The sequence below is a fragment of the Pteropus alecto genome, unplaced genomic scaffold, assembly GCF_000325575.1.
Source record: "Pteropus alecto unplaced genomic scaffold, ASM32557v1 scaffold226, whole genome shotgun sequence".
NCBI lineage: Eukaryota > Metazoa > Chordata > Mammalia > Chiroptera > Pteropodidae > Pteropus > Pteropus alecto.
Window position 1 is genome coordinate 6,475,623 of NW_006440132.1, and position 27,448 is coordinate 6,503,070.

The 27,448-nt window shown below is 52.8% G+C and overlaps 2 protein-coding genes and 1 pseudogene across 11 annotated transcripts in view; 2 read left to right on the forward strand and 1 right to left on the reverse strand.

Annotated features, from left to right (window-relative positions):
* Positions 1-8,351: 8,351 nt before the first annotated feature.
* KIF12 (kinesin family member 12) lies at positions 8,352-15,684 on the forward strand. 10 transcript variants are annotated; one of them, XM_006917135.2, is made up of 19 exons: positions 8,352-8,437; positions 8,510-8,575; positions 8,670-8,748; positions 8,889-9,016; positions 9,126-9,201; positions 9,598-9,732; positions 9,923-10,058; positions 10,843-10,934; positions 11,103-11,259; positions 11,963-12,081; positions 12,163-12,267; positions 12,860-12,962; positions 13,045-13,135; positions 13,342-13,428; positions 13,791-13,881; positions 13,953-14,057; positions 14,607-14,707; positions 14,798-14,916; positions 15,265-15,684. In XM_006917135.2, the coding sequence occupies exons 1-19, from the start codon at positions 8,412-8,414 to the stop codon at positions 15,363-15,365; spliced, it is 1,917 nt and encodes a 638-aa protein (XP_006917197.2). In that variant the 5' UTR covers positions 8,352-8,411; the 3' UTR covers positions 15,366-15,684. The 10 variants fall into 10 exon arrangements, with proteins under 10 accessions (XP_006917197.2, XP_024906243.1, XP_024906250.1 ...); XM_025050475.1 differs by having other exon boundaries at positions 14,652-14,707; XM_025050482.1 differs by having other exon boundaries at positions 8,358-8,437; positions 8,510-8,748; positions 8,938-9,016.
* Positions 15,685-20,889: 5,205 nt separating this feature from the next.
* On the reverse strand, positions 20,890-21,008 carry LOC112484039 (annotated as a pseudogene).
* Positions 21,009-26,979: 5,971 nt separating this feature from the next.
* AMBP (alpha-1-microglobulin/bikunin precursor) overlaps positions 26,980-27,448 on the forward strand; it is a 13,098-nt gene continuing 12,629 nt past the window's right edge. The window contains exon 1 of the mRNA XM_006917106.1: positions 26,980-27,096. Within this exon, the coding sequence (XP_006917168.1) occupies positions 26,980-27,096 (117 nt within the window). The remainder of the gene's footprint in view (positions 27,097-27,448) is intronic.

Sequence of the window (27,448 nt, forward strand, 5' to 3'; positions counted from 1 at the left end):
AGGCAGAGCTGAGTTCAAAGGCTGCGATGCCCTCTGGAAGTGAAAACAAGAGCAAAGGCTTTCACTTTCCTTCCTTGCTCATGTGCTGTTTATTCTATGTGTCAGGCCCTCTGCTGGACCTTGGGGGACATAATGGTCAATGAAATAGGCTTTGTCTTTGCCCTCTCAGGGGAGAGAGAAAATCAACAACAGTAAATAACTACAAATGCGGGGGAGGAAGCTGAGGAGGGTGACAAATTAGTCAGAGGAGCCAGAAAAGACATCACTGAAAGGTGGCTTTTTCAATTCAAGCCTGGAAAAGGAGGAGCCAGCCGTGTGAGAAGCTAAAGGAAAGGTACTCCCAGCAGTGGGAGCAGCAAGCGCAAAGGTCCTGAGGCAGGAAATGCTTGGTGCTTTGAAAGGAGGTCAGTGTGGCGATAGTATTCCTTGTTCGACGGGGAGGGGCTGGTAATTTCCACCTTGCAGTTGTGTTGGGAGGGAGGACTGCACAAAAGGGGTGCTCAGAGTGTAATGCGTTTGCTCTTAACTGATCTTCAGGCCACTGTGGCTGCGTCAGGCCCCTATAGGGACTGCTGCCTACTCTTTCCGTCTCTTGGGAGGAGCAGGGGCAGCACCTCAGCCTGGGCCACGGCCCAGAACAGGGTCAGCTGAGCTGGAGGAGATTGAATGAGCTGCCTGTGTGCATCTTGGCTACCTACATCTTACCTTTTGGGGGAGGGGGCGGCCTGCCCTCTCCTGGGATACCAGCCCAGCTTTGGCTAGCCTAGGCGGCTTGGACAGAAATCCCTGACCCCCTGCCTAGGTCTCAGCAGCCAAAGGCCAGACCCTTCTGAGAGCACAGAGCCCTCTGGCCAGCCCACACCTCACTCCCTGGCCAGCCTTTAAGTACCAGGCTAGAAATAACCAGTTGTCTCCACCCCTTGGGGCTGTGGGCTCACCCACCACAGGGGCTGAGGTGGCTGGGCAGAGCGGGGCTGGAGGGCTGTCCTGAGAGAGGCCTCTTGGATTCTTCCAGCTGGGAGGCCCCTACTCTCAGGCGTCAAGAAATAGGGGGTATAGTTCAAATTTTGGATTTGCCACTGACTCCCAGGAGCCCTTCAAAAGCTGCCTTAACAATTTGAGCCTCAGTTTCCTTATCTACACAACGGAGTCGATCACCCCCTCTGAATGTTGTCATGAATGAAATAACACAATAGATGTGAGAGCTTTGTGAACTGTAAAGTACAACGCATACGGAAGAGTTCGTGGCTGGGGTGAACAGTTCACATCGTATTCAGGTCACGAAAAGACAGTACAAGGGTATAGTCCCGATTCTACCTCTGGGTAGATCACAGCACTTCGAGAGTCTCAGTTTTCCCAAATGTGACATCTGAATCCTCCTCCATACTTAAAGGGTGGTTATTAGAATCCAATTAATTCAAACAATGTAAGTACTGCGCGTCTACCGCGTGCATCGCTCACTCTATTCTAGACATCTTGCAAAAGGGTAGGTCCCCTTCTTCAACTTCGGGGAGTACTTTTCTGAGGACTCAAGATAAGCCAAGGATGTACTCAGGAACCCAGACAAAGGACAGAGGAAGGGCAGGATTCTAGATCCTAGACTTGCCCCATAATCGGATTGCTCATCAAGATCTTGCTTCACGCTTACTGCCCTTGTGACTTTGGGCAAATTACTTCACTTCTGGAAGCCTCAGTTTCCCCATCCGTAAAGTGGAGAGAATATTAATACCACAGAGGGCTATCGTTATGATTAAATTATATCAAGCGATAGACAGTGCTTAGCTCAGTCCCTGGCCCACTGCGTATAATCAATAATGTTTTCTGTTATGAGAAGTAGCAGTAAATAGTAGTTCATTGCAGTAGTAGTAGTAGTAGTAGTAGTAGTAGTAGTAGTAGTAGTAGTAGTAGTAGTAGTAGTAGTAGTAGTAGTAGTAGTAGTAGTAGTAGTAGTAGTAGTAGTAGTAGTAGTAGTAGTAGTAGTAGTAGTAGTAGTAGTAGTAGTAGTAAAATACTAGTAGTATAAATACCAGTAGTAGCAGTCGTGGCAATGGTATTAGTAGTCTAAGTAACAGTAGTAATAGTAGTAGAAGTACTTACTATTGGTGGTGGTAGTCGTAATAAGAAGTACTGGTAGTAATAGAATAGTAGAAGTACTGGTGGTAGTAGTAGTAGAAGTACTAGTATTAGTAGACAGCTGTAGCCATACTAGTATTACCAGACATACTACTGTGATAGTAGTAACAGTAATGCCAAAGTGGGCATTGTGCCAGGGGAGAAGTAAGGATGAGAGAATCACCTTTTTTAATTCTGGGGAGGGGTGACAGGGTCCAGTAGATGGAAATTGGAAAGGAGAGGGACCCAGGTGGATTGCCATCTGGGGTTGGCAAGAAGAAATGAAGGGTGCAGAGCCCTAGAAATGGGTGCTAATCAAATCCTATTGGCTTGCTGAGAAAAGTGACGCTGTCCCCGAAATAGAATTGGGATTGTGGGGGGCTGCATCTCTCCTTCAACCTCTCCCAGCGGGGCAAGGATGGTGTTTGCTGCCAGAAATCCCAGAATCCCGCAGCAGGCAGGCTCCTACCTCTGGTCCCCCGTGCCCCTCATTCGCATATGGGAACACTGAGGCTCCAGGCGTGGCTGGGAGGGGGTCTCCCTTGGGAAACAGAGCAGGGAGTGATGACTCTGGCTGGGCAACATGCTTCCTGCTGCTCCTGTGGGAACTGCTCTGGGGGCTTGCACTGTTGGGGAAGCACCGACTCTGCGTTCCAGGTCCTTAGCTGCCAGAGGGGCGAGTCAGCAGTGGGGCCTGGCACCCACCCAGGCCCTTGGAACTCAGTGTCCTCCGTGCTGATAAGACAGGCGGGGCTTCCTAGGAAGAGCCTAAATAATCACAAGGAGGGGTCATCAGGGCACCTTTAGCCTCACAAAGCTCCTTGTTGAGCAGGAAGCCTGGCATGGCTGCCAGTACCCACCAGACACAGCAGAGAAGCCTCATGAGGCTGCAGATGAGAGGAGCTGGGTGTTTAGGGAAAAGAGTAGCCCAGGGGCACCAATAGGTTACTATGACTCTCCATCTCTTCCTGAAATCACTGATCTTTACTACCAAGGCGAGTGCTGCTCCAGGCTCTGCTCCTCCAGAAGAATGAGAGAAGGCAAGCTCCTAGCCAGGACCCTTCCAGGGCTTCCATGAAAGCTTCTGGCTTTTGGCAGTTTGGAATATGATTTCACCAGTCTTCCTGACCTTCGATCCCACAAAGCAACAGTTTACTCTTCAACTCGTCCCACCTCTGGGCCTTTGCTCATGCTGATCCCTTTGCCTAAAATGCTCTTCTCCCTTCTGCCTGCCTCAATGTCTAGCCACCTTTTCAAGTCTGTCCCAATGCCACCTCCTCCAGGAAGCTGTCCCAGATTCCCCAGCCCTTGCTCTTTGGCCAGGATTCCCTTTTCTCGCCTGTGATGACATTTGGTTCCAGCTGCTATGAGTAGTTCATTTTGACGGGCCTTGATTCACTGACCAGTTCCTGCCCTCGGAGAGCTTATTTAGAGTTCTCTGAGGCAGACAGATGTCAATGCACCGCACCACTCCTGCCATATGGGTTAAGGTCATGGTGATGGTAGGTGTGGGAGGAAGTGGGTCCTCAGAGGAGGGCTCCCATCCCAAGCCAGGAGGGCTTCCTGGGAGAGGATGCAGCTACTCTGTGCTCACAACCAAATGACACAGTGGATTGTTAGCACCTAGTTTGTGACCCAGTGCATAGTGGGTTCCTTGGGAGTGTTTAACATTCCAATAGAATGTGCAGCTGCACCTCCCACATTAGACAGCTTCCTGTCACCTATGTGGAGGAAACCTAGAAGGGAAAAAAATCTGCAAAACTCTGAATACATTCCATAGTCCTTACAGGCAGGGCCTGTAGTCAGTTCTGCTCTGTTCAGCCTGTTTCTCAGTGGATCCCAAGCTAGAAATGAAAAGAGAGAATCTAAGGACTAGAGTAAGATGGCTCATCAGGAAGTTTGGTCCCAACAGAAAGGTTGGTAGACTAGAAAATGCAGACAGAAGGTCTCAAAATGCCCATCGGGATCCAAGAGATCACTCTATAAGAATATAGCCCCAGTCACACACTGGATGGGATGGTCATCAAGAAAAATTGAAAACTGTAGTTGTCAACCCTGGCTGTGCATTAGATCCATTTGGGAGCTTTAAAAACACTGATGCCCTGGCCCGACCCCCCAAACCAATTAATCGGAATCCTGGGGGTGGGGCCTGGAATCCTCAGGTGATTCAGAGGCCAGGGGTAGCGCTCCACTGCCTTAAAACATTCCCCAGGGGAGAGGCAGGGCAGCGCAGAAGCCAATATGGGAACATGTTTCAACAGAGATGGTTAAACTAAGGCGAGTCGTGTACTTAAAAGGTCATCTTCAGTTATCCAAGTTCAGCTTTGCAGAACAGCTCACAGAAAGGGCTGGAGAATGTAGAGAATGGAATACAAGCACTGGTGACAGTCAGATGCTCACACCACTTAGTGCGAGTTACTGGGCGAGTTACTGAATATCTCTGAGTCTCATCTGTAAAATGGGAACAATCATAGTTCCAGTCCCAGAGGGCTGCTTTGAAAATTAATTAAAATGAAGTAGAAAAAGTGCCCAGTGTTCAATAAATATTGATTCAGAAGGTTCCAGACACATGAGGCATCATTGTGCAAGAGAGGGTCCTTAATGCCCCTTCACATTCTTACACATTAACATTATTGTTTTTAGAGGAAAATATCCAGCTCATAGATAAGTCATCCCTGGGTGAACAGTGGGTAGACTGACTCAGGGGAAAGCTGGTTATGTTTCTAGGGAGAAGAGCTGAGATCCTAGAAACAAGGAGTTTCAACAATTCTGGGTCCCTTTATTTCACAACCGCCGTAGAGGCTTCGGGCCCTGAGCTGGGCGCTGGGAGGTGATCTCTAGCCATCCTCACCAAAAGGCGAAGCTTGGCTTCAGGGCATCTCATTTCTTCCGGCTGGACCTTCCTGCCTTCATCAGACAGACAGTAGGTGCGCCTCTGTGCCTGGCCCTGAGCTGGGCGCTGGGAGGTGATCTCTAGCCTCACAAAACTCCTTGTTGAGCGGGAAGCCTGGCAAGGCTGCCAGTAGCTACCAGACACAGCAGAGAAGCCTCCTGAGGCTGCAGAGGAGCGAGGCCAGGCATTCGGGGGGAAGAGTAGCCCAGGGGCGCCCATGGGTTACGGTGACTCTCTCCATCTCCTCCTAAAATCACTGCTCTTCTACCGATGCAAGTGCTGCTCCACCCTGTACTAGTCACTCTTCAGTTTTCCCATCTGTAAAATGGGGATAAGGGACCAGAGAGGTTAATTCAATGATTCCCCTAGGTCCCTGCTTCAGAGAATTTTGTGAAATGAGTCCTATGGCCTACATTCACGTTTTAATTAAAGATTACAGCAAGCTCTGTTCGGAAAATTTCACAACTGGCCTTGGATCCATCTGGCTTTTCCTCTGGGGTGGGTGTAGGGGGGACAAGTGGAACAATGAATGACGGGTGTCATGTGATAAAGGAAGAACTTCCTTTCTCTTCGATCTTCTTTCTCAGCTCAGTCCCACCTCAGTCCAATGCAAAGCTGTCTAGCACGGTGAGCCCCAGACTCATCTGGGAGCTTGGCTGGGGCTGGGAGACGGTCACCCAGCTTCTGGCCACATTTGAGAGCAGCTTTGTGACAAGAGCTGATGATCTCCATGATAAATGAGTCCCTGAAGAAACCCTTGCATCACGAAGTTGAGTGTTTGCAGTTAGTCTTGAGAGGAGGACGGGAGGAGAGGTGGCGGTTGGGGCGGGATGCAGAAGGCATCCAGCAGCCCTCTCATCAGCCTCCCTTCCTCTTTCCTGGCTCCTTCTCTTCCCACTGACAGTTGCTGAGCTCCTACTGTGTGCGGGCCCCTGTGCACAGGATAGGGGTGGGCAGTAGGTAGTGGAGAGGGACAACCACAAGGGTCAGCAGGAGATAAGAGTCTGAATAACTCTGAGTCTCAGTGGGGGAACTCAGACTTTATTCTGAGGCCCCAGGGAGTCAGGGCAGGATTTTCCCACAGAGAATGGCTAGGATCAAAGGGAGGAGTGGATTGAAGAAGCTTGAACCCAGAACAAGGGTGTGCACGGGAGGGTCCCCTGATTGCTCAATGTTACTTTTATTCACTCTCAAGGAGCACTTCTTGAGGGTCTGCTCATCCCTTTCCACAGCACCAGGCTGGTCAGCACCCCTGCACACTGCTCAGGCTCAGGAGAAAAATGTATGGAAAGGGCATGCCTGCATTTGACAAAGCCTCCTTTGTGGTGCGCTGTGGTGGCATGGTGCTCTGCTGCCCTCTAGCGAAACCTGGAGAAACACCCCAGCAGGGGCCAGCTGGCTGCCAACATGCTCCGAGTCTCCCGCATGTCTTCTTTCCCCTGTCTCTCCCTCAACCACGGAGGTTCTGTTGTTCCTAATGAAAAGGTACAGTTTGGGAATAGAGGACAGGCTCGGAACATCCAGTGCTTGGAACATTTGACCCAGGTTGGGCCCCCACAAACAGTTCATCACACCCCAACATGCACATATCCCTTGTCTCTGCACTTATCTCAAAATCCCTTCGGTGTGGCTCACCTCAGGCCAGTTTGAGGTGGACAGCAGTCTGATTAACTCAAAACACACTAAGATATGAATAACTGATAGTCCTTAATCCTTTTAAGGGAATTTAAAGGAGCTACTTGTTCACTTACTGGGTTTACAGCTGAAAAAGGCAGCCCGGAAGAGCAAATAGCACCAGGACTTAGCTCACAGTTGTGGGTTTAAACCTCTCGGTTTCACCTTCTCCTTAGACAGCCTCCCTGCCTACTCATTTTCTTGTTTTTCATGTAAAAAACAGAAATAGTAATCCTTGTCCTAGCCACTTCAAGGATTAAAATATATATAATAGATTAAGGAATTTCTGAATCGAAAGGAATTTTGAGATCATCTAGGGATTTTTATTTTGGCTTTTAGATAATTCTGTACAATTTGTGACTCTCAATTACAGATGCTCCTTGACTTACGGTAATAAGCCTACAGTAAGTCGAAAATACATTAAGTCTAAACGCATTTAATTCTACGCTGTAAAGTATTAGCTGTTTACCCTCGTGATAGTGTGGCTGACTAGGAGCTGTGCTCACTGCCACTGCCCAGCATCATGAGAAAGTATCACACCATATATCACTAGCCCAAGAAAAAATTCAAAATGCAAAATTTGAATTATAGTTTCTACTGAATGCTTATTGCTTTTGCGCTATCATAGTCAAAAAATCGTAAGTTAAACCATTTTAAGTCAGGAACCATCTGTACACTGTCTTACTGAAATTTCAGAGCAACTCTGTAAAATCATTAATTTCTTTCTACAAGAAAGAAACAGGTTAAGAAAGGGGAAAATGACTTGCCCAAGGCCCTCTGGGATGTTAGCAGCAGAGCTGGGGACAGTGGCTCTTTGCTATACCTAACTCTTCCTATAGATCCTGCTAGAAGATCCTATAACCCTCACCTAAGACCCTTACCTCCCTGCCCCTACAGGCCTCTGAACACTCCTCCAACCCCCTGCATCCTAGATAGCACACTTCCCAGACAGACTGAGATTTCTCTGCCTGGTACCCAGCAGGGAGTCTGGCTCTGAATAGGCGAGTGCCCCACCCCAACACAATCTACACACATCTCTGCTACTCTCATCGGCCAGTCCAGGAGAGGGTTAAACAACAGTCCTGACCTTGGTATTGGAGAAGCAGGTGGCCGATGTTTAACTAGAGGCTTCTGGGACTGCTGTCAACTAAAGTCAGGAACTCAATCCAGCCATGGTCTTCTTAGAGCTGAGACCTAGCCCTTCCCACCCCTCTAGGCTTCTCCCCTCCCTGGTCCCTGGATTGTGAAGTAGCTGGAGCTGCCAGGGACTGGAAAGGCGAGGTGCTGGGGGTGTGAAAATTACAAAACTGGAGGAATATGTGGATAGAGTAGGAACAGCCTTGTCCATGCTCTGCCCAGGCTTGCTGTGTGGCCTTGGCTGAGTCCTTCCCACCCCTGCCTTGTATTCCCATCTGTGCACAGAGGAGGCTGGTCTGGGTGGTCCCCCCTGATGGTACTAGGCAAGAGCAAGGGCTCCTCAGACTCCCCGACCCCCTAGCTAGGGGTCCTCTAGCTTGGGAGAGACTTTCTCCACCACAGCGGTGGGGGTGGGTAAATCTTTAACTAGCTGGCCCTGGGCGGGCCTGGGCCTTTCCGGATGGATGGCTGCCTGAGAAGCGGGGACAGGGGTGGGGGATGTAAGGTGTGTAGCCAGTCCTAGTGCGGTGGAGAAGGGAGGGTAGTGCAGAGGGAAAGGAACGAGGCGGAGCTAACTCCGTGTGCAAAGCAGGACATGGAGGAACTTGGGTCCCCCGACGGGTAAGCAGAGAATCTGGGTGGTTCCAGGAGCCCCTTGGCGCAGGGATGATTTAACTCACCTTGCTACCACAGGGATCCCGCACGGAGCCTGGAGCGGGGGCCAGAGAGGCCGGAAACGCCCATCCAGGTAGTCCTCAGGTGAGAATAGGTTGGCTAGGAGGTGCCCGAGAGAGGAAGGGAAGGGGCTGATGGAAACATCGGATGGACCATTCGCCCTCCCGTCGGACCCCAGGGTGCGTCCCATGAGCGCGGCCGAGCTGCGTCGAGGGGAGCAGAGCGCTCTACATTGCTCAGGGACCAGGACTCTGCAGGTGAGGAACTTCCCTCCCCCTTACTCCCCCCGCCCCCCAAAAAAACTATCCAGAGGACGCCTCGTTTGTTGCCCCAGACAACTTTGCCCAGACCCCGCCCTCCGCAGGCCCCGCCCCTTCTCCACTGCCCCTTCCCCTAGGTGAGCCCCCCGGGCGGGGGCCCAGACGTAGCGTTCCGCTTCGGCGCAGTGTTGGACGGGGCGTGCACGCAGGAGGACGTGTTCCGGGCCTGCGGTGTGCGGCGCCTGGGGGAGCTGGCGCTGCGCGGGTGAGTGAGGCCCCGGGGATGCTGCGCACCCCCGCGCTGTCCTTACGCTTCGGTCGAGCCCGGACCCCCGCCCTCTGCCTGGGTCCAGCCGCACCCCTGCCACCTGCAGCTTCTCCTGCACCGTCTTCACCTTCGGCCAGACCGGCTCCGGGAAGACCTACACCCTGACCGGGCCTCCTCCCCAGGTGGGCCAAGCGTAAGAGGAGCCCCCGGGGGTCAGGGGTTGGTGAGCTGGAAGCTCCGGGGAGCCGGTGGGTGCGCAGACTCCCAGAGGGTAGGGCCTTGGACAGTGTAGCCCAACCCCATGTATTTGCAGATAAGGAAGCTGAGGCCCAGGGAGGTGAAGGGACCTGCCCAATATGGAGTTCGAATTTTGTCCCCTTCACTTACAAGCTCTCGGTTTCTTCGTCTGTAAAATGGGAGTGATATTGCTGAGTGTGAGAATTCAATGAGATGTCGTATGGGAACGTGGCCTAGTTCCTGGGGCAGAGTAAGGGCTCTCCGAAGCACAGCTATTACTGTGGTGGCGGTGGTAGTGGTGCTGGTGACCCAGCCTCAGGCTCAGCTGTCTCTGCCTCCAGGGAGAGGGGGTACCCCTACCCCCCAGCCTGGGTGGCATCATGCAGAGGACCTTCGCCTGGCTGTTAGACCGCGTGCAGCACCTGGGCGCCCCTGTCACCCTCCGTGCCTCCTATCTGGAGATCTACAATGAGCAGGTGGGGGGGACTAAGATGAATAGAAAGACAGCCCACAATTGAAAGAAGGCATTTCTTCCCAAGGAGCCTGGGTCAAGGGACAAAATAGGTGTGTGTTGGGGGGCGGGGGAGGGCTGTGGTCAGTAGGGTCTGGGGTGGATGGAACATGGACTCGGGGATCCTTCCCTCACCCGCCACCCTCGTCACCCAGGTTCGAGACTTGCTGAGCCTGGGACCTTCCCGGCCCCTCCCTGTCCGCTGGAACAAGACCCGGGGCTTCTATGTGGAGCAGCTGCGGGTGGTGGAGTTTGGGAGTCTGGGGGCTCTGATGGAACTTCTGCAAATGGGTTCGTGCTGCTTCAGAGGAGCTTTGGGGTCCTGGGGAGGCCCATCCCTCGACCGTTCCCTGACTGCACTCAGCACCCCTGGCTGGAGCTGGGGATTCAGACATGACCCTTGTGGGAGCAAAGGGCCAGCACACCAACAATTCAGACACAAGGATGGCCCCATCCCACCCCCAGGCCTGCTGATCCACCTTCCAAACTCTTTCCAGGTCCACTCTTTCTCCAGGCGAGAGCCTCGGCCTCAGGCCTCTTTTTTGCTCCCTGGAGAGGTCATCTCACCTCAGAGCTTCCCGGCTCCAGTCATGCTCTTCCATGCAGCAAACCACGTCCCTCTTCCTCTCCAGATCCTCCGGACCCTAGGCAAAGGTCATACCTCCTTAACCCAGCCTATAGGGCCTCTCCGTTCCAGTCTCATTCATTCATTCATTCATCAAGTATTTATTGAGCATCCCCCTGTGGCAGCCATCGGGGACACTGAGACTGGGTTTCTGCCCCAGTGTTGTGCCACACCTTCCAGGTGATCTTTCTGCGCCCTCTCCTTCCCTCCACACCACGACAGGAGGGACATTGACCAGATATGAATCCGACATTCTTCTGTTCACTTCCGTCCATCCTTCTCTCACCCGTCTGTGCTAGAACCGTACCCCACCTCCCATCATTCCCCTCTCCTGCCGCTGTGCCTTTGCACAGGCTGGCCCCTCTATTAGTATGCTTTTCCTCCTTTGCTTTCACTGGTGACCACCTGTTCTTCCTACCAGGTCCAGCTCCTGATGCTTTTTCCCTTCAGGTCTTAGTCGTCGAAGGAGCTCAGCTCATACTCTGAACCAGGCCTCCAGCCGAAGCCATGCCCTGCTCACACTCTATATCAGCCGCCGAACTGTGAGTGCTCCAGCCTGGGGAAGGAGCTGGCCCAGGGCCAGCCAGCAGGGGTCTCCCTCTGGGTGTATAAACCAACTTGGCATGCAAGGGGGTCCTAGTGGAAACCTTGGCTGTGTGACTTTGACGGAGACAGTTCCTCCCAATTCCCATCACGCCGCAACCCCCTAGTCCCAGCAGGTGTCTCCCATGGATCCTGGGGAACACCCTGTAGGTGGGAAGCTGTGCTTTGTAGACCTGGCCGGCAGTGAGAAGGTGGCAGCCACAGGATCCCGTGGGGAGCTGATGCTCGAGGCCAACAGCATCAACCGTAGCCTGCTGGCCCTGGGTAAGACCTGGGGGCCAAGTCTGACTTCCTGTGTCCCCCTTATTGCCTGACCTGCAGCTGTCCATGGAGAAGGGGTGGTGAGGAGGTGGAACCTGCGGAGTTGTAGTATGTGGAAGAGAATTAAAGAGCTGTGAGCCAGGAGCCACAGGCCCCCTTCTGGCCTCAGCTTGACTCATGCCTCCCCTCTTAGGACTTTGTCGATGACTGTTTAAACCCTATAAACTTTATTCTATTAGAATAAAGTTACATTCCAACTTGGGAGGTAGACACACTCAGGGGCAGAGTGTGAGCCCTCAGACATTCAGCTGGTCCCTTGTGCAGTTGGGAAGACTGAGGTCCAGTGAGAGGGAGAGAACTGGCCTGTCTTCCCACCTCCACTCCCCGTCATCGGCCCTTCCTCTGCACATGCGTGGGGAGACACTCAGGGAGCTCCTCTTCAGTTAATTTGGCAGACATTTCCTGAGCCCCTGCTGAGTGCCGGACCCTTTGTTGGCTATTGGGAGTCTAGGCTGGACAGAGCCATCTTTGCCCTCAAGAGCCCCAGTCTGGTGGCAGAGGCCAGTTTGAAAGAGGAATAAGATCATTTGGAAAGAGGGATTTTGGAGTCACACAGGCCTGGGTGAAGATTCCTGCGCTGCGTGGACCAGATGGGTGGTCTTGGGCAAGGGGTGTAACATTGCTGGGCCTTGCTCTCCCCACCCAGGTCACTGCATCTCCCTGCTGCTGGACCCACAGCGGAAGCAAAGCCACATCCCCTTTCGAGACAGCAAGCTCACCAAGCTGCTGGCGGACTCACTGGGGGGGCATGGGGTCACCCTCATGGTACCTGACGGGGGCTGGCAGGGAGGGCCAGGGCCTGAGGGAGGGGCTCCCGGAGAGAAACACTCAGGCCATCTTCCCCAGGTGGCTTGCGTGTCCCCCTCAGCCCAGTGCCTTCCTGAGACTCTTAGTACCCTGCGATATGCCAGCCGAGCTCAGCGGGTCACCACTCGGCCACAGGCTCCCAAGGTGAATGTAGGAAGACATAGGCAGAGGGACAGCATGGCAATGGTTGGGGATCAGGCAGAAGCTGGAGCCTGAGCTGGTGTCATGGTTGAAGTCTGAGACTGAGTCAGAGTTAAGATTAGAGCTGGAATCCTGATGATGGGGTCGTGATTGGGTAGGGTGGGCTCGGCATCAGGGTCATGGTCAGTGTTACGGCAGGTCTAAGGTTGGAGTCTGATCTGGGATATGATTCAGGGTCTAGCCTGGATCCCAATTGGTATTATTAAGTCTGAGTTGAGTTGGGGCCTGATGTAGGGTCCTGTTTGGAGTCAGGATCTGGGCCAAGGTTTGAACAGAACTGAGTTTATGGTGTGACATGGAGCAGGGTCCAGCTTAGAGTGGGCCCTCCAGCCATGCAGCTAAGGCCATAGGCACTTTGATGCAATAAGACAAGGTGCCCTTTCCAAGTGGATATAGCCCTGTGCCAGGATGCAAGGCTGATGAGTGAAGCATGGGCTGGTTTTGAGGCTACACTCACTCCCCACTCCCAGAAGCCCTTGTGCAGTGCGCAACTTATACAACCGTAAATTGCAGCTCAGGGCCTCTTTCTCTGCAGTCTCCCATGGCAAAGCAGCCTCCGCGCTTGGAGACCGAGGTGTTGCAGCTGCAGGAGGAGAACCGTCTCTTGCGGTCCCAACTGGGCCAAAGGGACGTCAAGGGTATGCACTCCCTGGGGGTCGGATGAGGCGTGGAGAGGGTCTGGGGCTCCCGTGGACCCAGCCACCTCCCCGTTCCCTGCAGTCTCCGGATTCAGTGGGAGCCGGGTGGCCTGGGCCCAGCGGAACCTCTACGGGATGCTCCAGGAGTTCATGCTAGAGAATGAGAGGCTCAGGTAGGGCTCAGCCCCAGCCAGGGGACTCTGCCCACCCCTCACTGCTGGGCTGCTTCTGGCAAATCGCACTCTGCCCCCCTTACCCCCCACCCCCAGCTCCCTTCTGTCCCCACCTGCCTGTTGGAGCTAGTACACGCAATGAGAGGCTGACTGATACTCCGACCAACCCTGCCTCCTGTCACCTTCCCGGGGCCTGTTCTTCCCAGGAAAGAAAAGATCCAGCTGCAGAGTAGCTGGGACCTGGCCCGGGATGAGCAGCGTGTCCTGACACAGCAGGTCCATGAGCTGGAGCGGTGAGCGTGGCTACCAGCCCAGAGATGGGCCCTGGAACAGAGGGCAGGTGGGAAAGAGGTGGCTTGAGGAAATGGTTGAGAGTCTGACCTCTGGACCCAGGCCACCTGAGCTCTGGTACCTACTGGCTGTGTGACCTTGGGTGAGTCATGTAACCTCTCACTGCCTGGGTTTCCTCATCTGTAAAATGGGGGTAATACAGTACCCACCTTACAGGGTGTTTAAAGACTGGATAAAATGAGTCCATTCGTAAAGCATTACAAACAGTGCCTGGCACTTAGTGTTCGTTAAAAGAGGGGACATGGGGACCAGCCCGGTGGTATGACTGAGGGCTGAAGGCACAGACCCCATTGTTCTCTTTCAGCCGCCTCTTCTCCGCCTGCTGCCTTCACCAGCCAGGCCGTGGCCCAGCCCCACCATGTCCCTGTGTGATGGTGCCAGCTCCCTCCTGCCATGTGAGTCTCTACACAGCCGGAAGTGGGAAGGAGCAAGGATGATAGGGAGCCTCTGACATGCCCTGTTGCAGGCCCTGCCACCCCTCTGCTCCTGCCCCTGCTGTCATCTCTGCCCCCTGTGCCGAGCACCACTGGCCCACTGGGCCTGTCCACAGAGGAAGCTCCACCTGCCCCAGGTAGGAAAGACCAAGGTAGGGATGAGGGAGATCTGGGAGAGCTGGAGGCCTTGATCTAGGTGGTCAGTCCGGGAGGCTCCAGAGCTCCAGGGCCTCTAAGGTCCCAGGCTGGGTCAGTGGGGTGAGTGGCTGGTTTGGGGCTCCCTCTGCCTAAGGTTCAGAATAGCTGTTTGCCTTGCCTCCCCTTCCTCCTCATCCCACCTTCTTTCATGGGAACTCACTCTGCCATTCGCTCACTCATTCATTCACTTACCTATTACTCGTTTATGCATTTGCTGATTCCTGTGTTCGCTCGCTTGTTCACTGACTCTCCTTTCAGCTCCTTGCTTTGTCTTCTACCTGCTCTGGGCACTGAGGACTCAGGTATCAACCAGAGTTCCTGCCCTCTGAGAGGACATTACAAGGGCCACACACTGCCCACAGAAAGAGCAACAAAGACCTTGCCTCGTTATGCCCACCAGACGTTCTTGGTGTCCTGTGGGGCAGGTGTGGCAGGGATGGTGGTGTTGTGGTCAGCACAAAGAGGCAGGGCTTTGGTCTTGCCTGCAGGTGTTTGGCCCTAAGGCCCCAAATGGCATGTCCCCCTCTGTCCAGCCCTCAGCCTGGGCACCCCCGTGCAGCCCTGGCTCTGTCAAGTGCCAGAGAGAGAGGTAGGCTGGGCGCTGGAGCACTGGGCTTGGGGAAGAGGAGGCCTGGGAACTTGAAAGCTCACCTCCCACCACCCAACTCACCTCGCGCAGGAGTCACAGCGACTGGACTCAGACCCAAGTCCTGGCGGAAATGCTGACCGAGGCGGAGGTGGTACCCTCTGCACCTCCCCTGCCCGTGGGGCCCCCGAACACATCACCGGTGCTGAGAGGTGAAGAAGGAAAGAGGGAGGAGCCCCTAATGCTTTCTGTGGTCTTGGGCCTGAACCCACCCTTTCCAGACCTTATTCTTTCCATCTTTGAAATAGGGTGCATGTTGAGAAGTGATTTCTAAGACCTTTCTAGTTTCCAAACTTGGAATTCTCTTCCTAGGGCCACCTGCAATCCCAGATGGGTATCAAGAGCCCACGGTGTATGTGGGGGAGGGGGGAGGAGAGAGGGTACCACCTGAGGCTTCCCCAGAGGATGTTGGGACCCTGATGGGCCTGGGCAAGGAGGGGCCCAGGTAGGGAGGGGCCCAGGGTAGTAGTGCAGACCTCGAGTCTCATCGTGCCCCTTAGGTGGGGCCACGGTTCCAAACCTGGCCCGGAGACTGGAGGCTCTCAGAGACCAGATTGGCAGCTCTCTGAGGCGTGGCCGGCACCAGCCACCCCCGCAGTGAGAACGCACGGAGCCCCATCCAAGTCCTGCCTCACTGCTGAGGGCAAACCGGAAACCCAGGAGACCACCATGTGACCTTAGGCTGGGCTCTGAACGCCAGGGTTCGTCTCCTCATCTGTCCAATGGGGATAGCAGCTGCCGTTCCACTCCGCAGCACGCAAGGACAATTCCTGAGGGCCAGGGGGTGGGGGCTAGAGAATAATTTGGGGAAGTAAAGGGAGGGTGCCACCCCAGACTACAAGAAATGAGACTGGATTCAGGAGAAAGCAGGCAGCAGGTGATGAAATATTTGTATCAATAAAGAGAGGCCTCAGCTCCAAGTCTGGTTATGGTTAGTCCTGTCCTCCAGGTAGTCAGTCACTTCCCATGAGGACATCCCAGAGGGGGTTGGGGTTGGGGCTCAGGGGAGTCTAAAGAAGAGGAGACAAAGACACTGGGGGGGCGTTCAGGGGAGTCTAAAGAAGAGGAGACAAAGACACTGGCAGAGATGTGTGTCCCCTTCTGATCAGAAATAGTCCAGGTTCCCATCTCATGTATGATGCAAGTTTTAGTTGAACTACTGCTGTGTCCCACTGGGCAAGTGTGGGAATCAAAGGGTGAGCACCCCCAGGAAGGAAGCCTGATGGAAACTGGTGAGGCCTCAAGCTGGGGCAGGTGGCAGACTAAGGGGCTCGCTTCTCTGTGCCAGCTGCATGTGGCCCGGTGCTGCAGGGGTCATGAGACCTGAGTTCTGATGCCACAGACCTGCTCTGAGACCCCGGTGAAGCCTTGCACCCCCCCGGACCACTTTCTGGTTTCAGTTGCATGGGGGACATGGCTCCCTGTCCTGTTGCCCTCTAATGAAGGTCAAGGAGGTGAGCAGTCTCATCATCCCTGGTATAGTGCCCAGGGGGATGCAGTGGGTCTATCATTATGGGGAAGTGTAGGCCTGACATGAGAAATTGGGGGTGCCAGTGAGAGAACCTCATTACGAAAAGCCGTCAGGCTGACCTAACTCTCCCATTTTGTAGTTAGGGAGACTGAGACCCAGATGGCTCATTTCTTCATTGGTTCATAAATTCATTCATTCAAAAACACCACTAGCATCAACTGCAGATCAAGGTGGTAAACAAGACCGACAAGGAGCAAGCTGGCTTTGCGCAAGGAGCTCCCAGTCGGGGGCAGGGGGACAGACAGGCTGACACTTAACCTCACACATGTGCTTTGACAGGGAAACCCAGGGGACTGGAGGCATGGAGGAGGGTCACCCAAGGAGAAATTGTCAAGGGGGTCAGGGAAGGTTAGCCGAAGAGAGTTATGATTAAGGCTCCAAGGATGAACAGCGGCTGGCCCAGGGCAGGATGAGGCCACAGAGGCAAAGGCCCAGAGACCCCTGGGGTGCCGAAGGTGGCCAGCGTCAGGAAGTGCATGGCCCTGTGGGGCGCTTCCAGAGTTTGGGCTTGTCCCGAGGGCAGGGGAAGCCACCGAAGGGTCTTGAGGAGTCACCAGCTTAGATTTGCTCTTTGGTCACACTGGCCACTGTGGCAGGTGGACTGACTGGTGAGGACGAGCTGGAGGCAGGGGGACCAATGAAACCAGCAGTGTGGGGAGGGACATGACTAACCAGAAGTGCCCAAGCCAGGCCTCAAGTTTGGACTCTCTTGACATGGGGCCCTGGGTTCAAGCAAGGCCCTGGGCAGGCCGGCCTGCACCACAGGTGCGGGGAACACTGGGGAAGGAGTGAGCCAAGGCCAGAGGGCGAGCCAGGGGCACAGCCGGGAGTAGCAGGGAGCCTGGGGATGGCCCTGGGGTCTCAGCCATCATCTGGACAGTGCTCAGACTTGCCCACAGGCCTGGCCTAAGGAAATCAAATCCCATTGTTCCCACCCCACTACCTCGTGCAAGACCAAGAAAGAAAAGACCCAGCATTCTCCTGCACATCACTGCTCTGGAAGACAGTGCTGGGGATATGCTCTCATTATGCCCGCCTTTCTCCAGAGGAGTGAGGACCCACAGAGAAAAGCGGGGTGCCTCAAGGGCACAATCGAGCATGCTCTGTGACTCGGGGCAGGCTATGGGCCTTTCTGATTCTTCCCCACTGCAGGGCCTCTGACTTCTGAGTATCTCTCTGCAGGGCTGGTCCCTGAAGCTGGGGCCAACAGGGTCAGCCCAGGTTGGAGCCCCCAGCGGCCAGGAATTGAAAAGCAAGACTTTGTGGAAAACCAGCGTCCACAGAGGCAGAGCCCAAGGACGTGGGTTAACGGCAGATAATACAGGCAGCTGGACCAGGCAGAGGTGACCATGGTTAAGTCCACAGACTGAGCCACACAAGTTCAAATCCCAGCGTCATTTATCTGTGAGTGGTCTTGGGCAGGTGACTTAACTGCTCTGAGTCCGAGTGTCCTCATCTGCAGAACGGAAACAATAAAATTAGCCCCTCGTGGAACGGGGATTAAATCCACTGATACATGGAGAGAGGTTAGCACAAGGCTTTGCCTGTTGCAGGTGGTTTGGCCAAAAGCAACTTGCAGTCGACATGGCAATTTGATGAAATTGACAATTTGAGTTTAAAAAAATAATAACAACAAATATTTATTGAGAACCCACTTTGGTCCAGCATTGAACAAAGCGTAAGAATCCTTCCCCTCACAGAACACAGATAAGAAACAAGAAATGGTCAAAATACATGGGGAGTTAGTGATAAATAATATGGAGCAAAATAGAAGGTCCACCTGCCAGGGCGAGTGCAGTTCTACATCAGGGGGTCAGGAAAGGCGACATTTGTGAAGAGACCTGAAGGAGGGGAGGAGTGGGCCTGACTCATGCCATAAAGTCACTTATTTCTACTGTAGGTAATTTAATGCCACGTCAGCTTGGATGGCTCGGCAGGTTGGAGCCTGGGTTCCTCTTCATCCCAGATCCCTTATCTCACTCACTGCGTCCTGGCCCTGCTTGCTGGGAGGTCTCCAGCCTCAGGCAGGGGAGGCCCCTGGCATTGAGCGTGAGAACTTTCCTTAGCTGCCTTGAGAGAATGGACAGGGACCACCTAGGGGGACCCCAGCTGTTGCTGGTTCATTTGTGTTTGGATGAGCCCTTCTCCCCCTGGAGTCAGCCACGATTTTCCAGATTCCTAGTTCCAGCTCAGCAAAACCCCCACTTACTTTCCCAGGGATAGACACTGAACTCAAGGGGATTAGTCTCCACTACTCCCATCTCATAAGCCCTGTGTCCATCTCCCAATCAGCATCCTCACTCTAGAACTGCCACTTATCCAGAATCCCTAAACCCTGGAGGAATTCGATAGGATCCAGGAACATATCAAGACTCTTCAAATTCAGTGGTCCTTACTGAGAACTTGCAGATTCCAGAGGACACTTCTGGAACCCCGAAAGCTACAGACCTCCAGAATGCTGGAATTCGGGGGCAGATCTCTGGCCCCAAGAAATAGAGCAGTAGTTCTCCAGAACTGTCAAACTTAGAAGAAGGTCTTTGGTACCTCAGAACATTAGAATTGGGAGCAGCTCTTGGAAATCCTGAAATTCGGATTTCCCGGAATGCCAAATACCTAAAAGACCTGTCTGAAATGTTGAAACATTGTATAGCAGTTGAGAGGGGGTCCTCTGGGCTCTTTGGCTGGAGGTAGAAATGTTCACCAGAGCTGAGTTTCTAACCTTGAGTTTCTAGAATGCTGGCAAATCTAGAGAGCAACCTAGACGTCTGGCAGCCTGGCTGAGTTCTCTGGATCCTCGGGGATGCCGACTCTTAGCCCGTGCAGATGGATTGGCAGAAAGCACAGACTTCAGGAAGAGCACTCCTGTGGGTGCTTGTTTTTAAAAGGCTTTAAGGTCTTATCTGGGCAACCAATCCCGAGATAGACTATGTTTGTTTATTTGGTTTTTTTTTGTTTTGTTTTGTTTTTTTTAAGCAAACAAACATGGTGGAACAGGGGTGGGCAGGTAGAGGTCGTCTAGCTATGAAATAAGAAGCGGCAGCTACTGGAACTTGTGGACGGGTCGGGGCTGGGGCTGGAGACCAGGATTGGAGTCGGAAGACCTGGGTTCTGAGCATGCTGTGTAGACCTACAATGCAAGCCGGACAAGCCCCCAGGCCATCACTGACATCTACAGCAGCTGGCCATCAAGGAAGACCTTGGGAAGTTAGCCGGAGGTGTCTTCCTCCAGAACCTTCATTCGACTCATGGCTCTGATCACGCTCTCTCTCACCCATCACACATTGACTAAGCCTCTGCTGGGAGGCCAGGTCTGCTCTACAGGGCGTGGGGGACACTGGCCTGACCTTAACCCACTGCCCTCCTCTCAAGGAGCTTCCAATCAAGTGGGGGAAAAGGACAATAAAGTGAGTTGCTAGTACTGGAATAAATAACAATCAGCAAATTTCCCAGTACTTGGCATGTATTAACTCATTCGTTTCTCATAACTTCTGTGAAATAGGTGCTATTATTATCCTCATCTTGCAGTGAGGACGCCAAGGCAAGAAGAGGTTTGGGAACTTGCCCAAGGTCACACAGCTAGTAGGCAGCGGAAGTGGCATTGTTTGCCAGAGTGGTCTGGCCCCTGAGGAGGTACTCTCAACCACCATGCCAAGTGCCACCTAGTAGGACCACAGGGGAAAGGCAAATAGAGGGGCAGTTCCCATCCTGCTCAGGAACTGGTGCGCACACGAGGCAGCCTCCCTGGAGAAGCTGGTCTCCAGCAAAGCCCAGCACAACCCAGCGAGGCCAGACCATGCAAAGGTCTTTGGTGAGTCTGAGGAAGGGGCTCCCCAAGCTCTTTTCCCTTCATGGAGGAGCCCTCACCACCCCCAAATAGAAAGGAATTCTTTACAAACTACCCAATGAAGCGGGATTCTGGGCAGTCTGAGCTAGAACCAAGAGAATTAGAAATGGACCACTGAAGTGCAGCCGCTGTGTGGGGGGCAGGGTCCTGGGTGGAGAGCTGGGCGGTCTCCATGCTACAAACCTTGGGCAAACCCACTCCCACGCTCAGCCTCGATCTGCCGGACTCACAGCCATGGAAGCCTGGGCAAGGCAGTTAAGGTCTCTGAACCTCAGTCTTCTCCTCTGTAAAATGGGGATGTGGTTGGTTTACCCTTTGAGAAGTTAATAATAGGGGCTGATGTAAGGATTGAAAGAGTGGATCCATAAAAGCTGTTTAGGACAGAGCCTGGCGTGCGGTCAGTGCTAAATAAACCTTAGTTGTTATTACTATTTTTTTTTATTACTAGCGGAGACTGTCAGCACAAACGTTCTGCCATTCCAGAACCCTTGGGAGAGGAATTGCATCAATATCTGGACTCTGGTTAAACTGACTCACGAACTCGTTGACATCCAGCTCTGTGGTTCCTTCCTACAAGAATTCTTGCACAGAGGGACATGTCCATTCAGGACTCTTGCTCAACGGAGGAGCCAGGGCAGCTGATTAAGAGACATTGATTTGTCTTCCTTGAAGAAAAGCCAGTGGGACTTTCCGAAGAGGCCAGCTTGCCTCGTGGTTTCAGAAAAGAACTATTTTACTTTATTTTTATTACGCCTACAGCACCCGGTCTTCCCAGGTGGTCTCCCATCCAAGTACTAACCAGGCCCTACCCTGCATAGTTTCTGAGATCAGATGGGATCGGGCTTGTTCAGGGTGGCATGGCTGTAGAGAAAAGAGCTATTTTAGTCCCTTCGAAGGCATCGGGTGACGCGACTCGGTCAGCCAGGAGTCAGGCAGATCCCTCGGCCTGTGAAGAGCAGGAAATGCCTGTGTCCTCTTTCCTGGATGCTGACAGACCTTTGGAAGTTTATTCTTTTGGGATCCCTTTCTTCAAGAGTGCAAAAAGAACCAGACCCTGGACCACAAGTTTTGTCCCCAGGGCAGCTAACTCTCAAGGAAACAACTTCAAAGAGGCTTGCTTTCTGCTTCTCCAGGCTAAGCAACCCGCTCCATGGTCAGGAAGCTAAATCGACAACACCTAAGGGCACCTTCCACCCAGGGCACCTCCACCTATTAGCATTTACTATTTGCTAAGCTCTCCCCAAAGAGCAAGAACATGACCTGTTTCTTGTCATTTAGTCCTTCTACATGCTTATGAGCTCCTATTAACCCTATTTAACAGAGGAGAAGACTCAGATTCAGAAAGGTGGAGTCAGTTAAGATCAAACAGGCAGGAAGGGGTCATGGCCATGACTGGAACCCAAGTTTGCCTGGGTGCAAAGTTCAGCTGTTTAACCATCACTCTGCTGGATGAAGCCCTGGTAATTCTCCCGGTCATAACATACAGATCGATTCAAAATTGGTGACACAAGGAAAAGCCACCACAGAGCAAGGGCTCTTTGCTTTCTAAAGTGTACCATTGAGTATCCCAGTTACTCATTCACTGGTCATTATTCAAGGAATCGGGACATGGTGATTTCTACTTCCCAGTCTTCCTCAGCTGCCTTCTAGTTGGGTGGTCTTTTTGGGGTCTGATCTACACTTCTCATCACAGTTCTAAGTAAGTCACTTTGCCTGTGTTCACAGTGCTGGGCCCTAAGAAAGAACAGAAGGGTCAGTTCTCAGTGTGGCAGACATTGAACATGATCCGCCTGTGTTCACTAAGTACCTGCTAAGTGCCCAGCACAGTGCTGGGCCCTAAGAAAGAACAGAAAGGTCAGTTCTCAGTGTGGCAGACATTGAACATGATCTTGGCCGTGGAAGGGAGAGCCAGACTCACATCAGCCTGACTCCAGCTGTGAGAAATCCAGTAGCAAGAGATAGTCCACCTGTCTGCCCCAGGTCTCTGAAAGAACATGGCCAAGGTCCCATTGTTTATCAGGGACAGGGTCTGGAAGGTCAGCAGAGTGACTCGGGTATCAGGGAGATGCATCTGGGGTTCAGTCATTACTCACTATCTGGGTACCCTTCGACACTGGGTCACCTGATCTCTCAGCCCCATTTCCCCATCTGCAAAATATGACTCCCATCGTAGTAAAATGATGGAACCTTAACGAAAAGATTCTGTAAGATGCACTTGTGGAGTACTCATCCTGGGGCCTGGCACGTGAAACACTGTAGGACCTTAATCAAGTGATTACTCAGGCACAGCAGCCTTGTGGTCTATAGAAGCCATACCCCATTCTGGCTTACCAGGAGGATCTCCCAGGGAACTCTTTTTGAAAGGCTCCACCCAAGCGTCCAACTCTGTAGCCCAGGTGCAGATAGGCAAGGTAGAAGTGGGATGTTTTACACTCACCAGGGAATTTTAAGCAGGCTCTGCCAAGGGAGGCTGGTTCTAGCCCTGGTCAGACCAGTGCTATGGGCCTTTGCCCTGTTTCCTGGTCTGAACCATGCCATCTGTGAGGAAACCCATGGCCTTTCTAGAAGATCTCTGCTGCCCTCTGGTGGACATGGGCTGCTCATGCGCTTTTGCAGCTTGTATGGGCAGCCCTTGCCTGGTACCAGACAGGATTCAAAGTGCCTGTGATGATATTGGTCCCTCCAGTGTGTACACTTGAAGTGCACTTCCACAAACGTCTCTTATTCGGTTCTTATTTCAGCCCTGTCAAGTGAGTTATTATTACCCTCAGTTTGAACTCTAGATGAAGAAGGTGAGGCCAGGGAGGGAAGACTGCCCCACGGTCACCCTGCCAGTCACAGAGACTGGGACCCGAATTTCTGGGTGGCCTGGCTCTTTAAGACAGGCAGGGGGAATGAGTAGCAAACTTATAAATCACAGGGCAGTGAAGACATCTCTTCTCCTGTTGCTGGTCGTGGAATCCTGGGTGCTGCTCACCTCCAGCTTTGGACAGGCTTTGGCTTCGAGTCCATGGGAGCTGGGTGGGGTCAGGCATTTGGGGTGAGGCCAGCAGCTGGATACCTCCTCGTGGGGAGAGAAGGCCACCTGCCACCCCCTTCCACCATTAGCAGAGGAACCTTGACCCTGGCCTTAGTTCTGAGTTCTGCCCAATGTCCTCCATGTCCCTGCTTGTCCAGTCACCAGGTCCCAGTGCCCCAGGTTCTTCCTTCTTCTTGGAAAACCTCCTAGGGAGTTGCTTTCCTGGGCCTCCCACTGCGATTGCCTCCTCATTGATCCCTCCTGATACAAATCTGACTGTCTACTCACTTCTGAACACCCCCCAGTGTTTCCTGCACACTCCAGGTAACCTCTGGGCCTGGGATCACAGGTCTTACTGCTGGGCTTTGGCCGCACCCCCCGGCCTCGTTTTGCCACAGCCCTCTGTCCAATCTCCAGACCTATGTGTGTTTGGTTTTTCGTTTTGCATTTCAAATACATTTCTCTCTCTTCATCTTTCTCCTCTAAGCCTTTGCAGTTGCTGCTTACTCTGTCTAGAACACCCTCTTTCCCCACCACCGTAGGCACTTGGGTCTGGCTAACTCCTGCTCATCCGGTTAGATTCCCTTCCCCTGGCCTCTGCTTCCCCCGTTACTGCAGTGACTATCTTGTCTTATCTTCTCATCCTTCCTTCCCATCCCGCCCTCACCAGCAGCGAGCTCCGGGAGGTCTGTCATATTCTCCATCCTATCGCCACCAAGTACAGAGGACGTATTTGGTGAATGAATGAGTGGACAAATGAATAAAAGATGGAGGAAGCCCGGGTTCCAGCTTGACCACAGCTGGGTGACCTTAAACAAGTCCCATTCCCTCCCCGAGCCTCTGTTTTCATCTGAAAATGAGGCTTCTATTCCCTACTGCTCAGGACACATCTGAAAATGAGGCTTCTATTCCCTGCTGCTCAGGACACCTCTGAGGCTCTGAGGCCTCCTGCATGGGGCAGGCCCTCCTTCATCCCTAGAAATGATTCTGGAACATGGCCAGTTCCTGTGGACTCTTGGACCCCTGACTCCTCTGGGAGGGCAGGGGCCCCAGAGCCTCCATCCTCCCACCCCTATGGCGAGAGAGGAAAGAGGGGTCAGCATCTCTTGACCCCTGCTGGCTGTGTATCCTTGAGGCCCAGGGTTAATTTTTAAAAAGCAGCTCAAAGTCCAGTGGCCCTTGGCAGAGTTTGCTCCCTCCGTTTGCACTGGTTAATAATCTCAAGAGAGCAAACATCCCTGGAGGCAGGAGGAGAGATCAACATCCTGGGACCAGCCTCCAGCCTCTCCCCTCCCCCAGGAGAGGCTGTGTGGCTGAATGAACAGCCCTAGCCAAAGAAGCCCAGATTCTTCTTCACTCCACATACCTTGGGCTTCCCATGAGCCAATGGGGTTGACAACCCTAATAATACAGACCTGATGGGAAAAACAGAGGAGCCTTCATGGTATGCTGTAGACAACCTTAATAGGGCAGCTCTATTCCTATTAATAACTTATTGTTTTGTTTTGTTTTGTTTTCATTCTTATACCAGGCCTAGTTTCTCTGAGACAAATGCCTGAGTTCATCACACAGGTAATGTAGTAGATAGTTTACATTATCTATTACATTAGTAGTAGATACTACTGTCACATACATTGCCTCACTTAACGTTTTGGCAGACAGGACAGGGACTTTCATCTTCCATTTAAAGATGAAGAAAGTGGGCTTCAGAAAGAGAAAGCCATCCCCAAATTCGCACAGAACCAGAAGCCAGGGGTTCCAGCTCCCAGTTCTCTGTACTCCCCTTGACTCAGACGGCCTCCTTACTACCACCGCTAACCAAACATAACAGACTGAGAAACTTCGTAAACAAGGGGAAAGAGAATTATCCCCCAAATCTAAGCCAGTACAGTTGTGATTAAGCTTGTAACATGGCTTTGAGCTTCCTGGCAGCCAGAGCAAAAAAAAAAATGCCATCAGTAGCCAAGCTGTCAGTGTTGAAGCCAAAAAAGCACTCTCTTATGATGAGTAGAGATGCATTTGTTCTTGATACTGGTGAAAGACAAATTTGTGTGGCTCTTACAGCAGGGACATGACACACCATTTGTCGGTGCCACTGACTATGTGGGGAGAACTCCCAGATTCTCACATGAGCAAGGATCTTGATTTTGGAATCTCCTGTCTGAAGGGGGTCATTCAGGGAGCAAAGAGGCTGCTGTGAGTATGGCACGTTCCATGCCCAGAGCGGGGAGGGGGTGGGAGTAAGGACCACAGCTCTGACCACTGAAGAAGAGCACTTCACAGAGAGGGTCTGCAGTATCCCTGGCCAGGGTTTGAGCTTTGGAGACAAACAGACCTGGGTTTTAAAAAATTCTCTTTTGATTTTTTAGTTTAATGAATACCATATAGTTTCCTAAGGCTGCTATAACAAAGTACCACAAACTGGGTGGCTTAACACCGTGTAAACGTACTCTCTCATGGTTCTGGAGGTTAATAGTCTGACACGGAGCTGTCAGCAGGGTCACGTTCCTTTGGAAAGGTTCTAGGGAAGAATCCTTCCTTGCCTCTTCTTAGCTTCTGGTGGCTTATGGCGGACCTCAGCGTTCCTTGACTTGTAGCTGTCTCGCTCCAACCTCGGCCTCAGTCTTCTCCATGTGTCCCTCTGTGTCTCTACATCTTCCTCTCGTTTCTCTCATAAAGATACTAGTCATTGGATTTAGGGCCCACCCTCATCCAGTATGACCTCATTTTAATAAAATACATCTGCAGATAAGGTCACATTCTGAGCTTCTGGGTGCACGTAAATTTGGGGGACGTTATTCAACCTGTTACAAGCTTGTTCAGCTCTTTCTATGTGCCAGACACTGTTACATGCTCTGCAAGTGTTAACGCCTTTAGCCCGACAACAATGTTGTGAACCGGGAGCTATTATTACCATTTACAGATAAGAAACTGAGGCATGGAAAGGTAAAGTCACTCGCCCAAGGCCATACAGCCAGTGAGTGGCACAGAAGGCAGTCTGGCTCCTGAGTCCATGCTCTCGACGACACCAAAAGCTGCTTCCTCTGGCGATGCTGCTTCTCAGATGTGAGACCGTGGGCAAGTCATTTACCTCTTGAGACTCAAATTCCCTGTCCGTAAGGGGGAACATAGCATCTACCTTATGGGCTGGTTGTGGGGATTGAATTCAGTTCTGTGGTAGGTGCAAAGTGCTGGAATAGAGCTGTCACATAGCAGGTGCTCGGTGAACGGAAGCTGTTATTATAATCATCACCATCATTATTTCTACTATTATTTGCCAAGGCTATGGGAAGCCGGGGTGAGAGAAGGAGCTCTGGGGACAGGACGCCTGCATTTAGTCTTGGCTCTGCCATGGGCTCTGGGAAGTCATCTCCTCTCCCTGGGCCTCAGTTTTCTCATATGAGACATAGGCCCAATCAGCCTCGTCCTGCTATCTCACAGGAGTGTGAGGTCCAGGTGGAACGACGCAGTGGGAAAGGCCAGGGCTGCTTGTGTCCCCCGTCCTCAGATGCAAGGAGAAGACTTTCTGGGGGTGAATCCAGCCCGGGCTGCATCTGGGCCCTGCTGTGTTTGGCCAGTGCCACCTCTGGAACAGACACCCTGGCCCCTCGGACCACTGAGCCCAGCCAGGGCACTGCAAGAGATCAATCGGACCTGGCCGTGGGGCTCTGATTGGTCCTGGCTGAGCAGGGCAAACACCAAGGTCACTTACAAGCCACAGGTTTCTTCCCTGGCCTCAGTTTGCAGCTGCTTCAGGCAGGGAGAGCCTCTGTCCCCAAACTAAGCCTGTGAGTGACCCCCTAGGTAGAGGAGCCAGAGCCATGCAGAGTCTCGGGGCCCTACCTCTGCTGCTGGCCGCCTGCGTGGTGGTGAGCACCAACCCTGTGCCGACATTGCCGGACGACATCCAAGTGCAAGAGAACTTCGACATCTCTAGGGTAAGGCTGGCCTCTCTGGGGGTGATGGCGGGTGTCTGAGCAGCGGGGTCATGCTGGGGATCAAGTTCTGCCTGCCTTGGGGTCTCAGTCTCCCCATCTGGAACTCCAGGGTTGAGTCTCTGAAGGCCCTTGCTGCTGAGACCATCTGGAATTTGTCGAAGTGACAACTCTATGCAGCCATCATTCTTTGGGACTCTTGCCTGACATTCTGAGTCAAATGTCCTCACATTCACACCTGTCCTCTCAGGCTCCAAGGGGAATCCATGCCTCAATGAGAATCCACCCCGGCGAAGGCTTTGTCCTGACCGCTGCCCCTGCTGCCCGCCCCGCCCCGCCCCGCCCCCCGCACCTG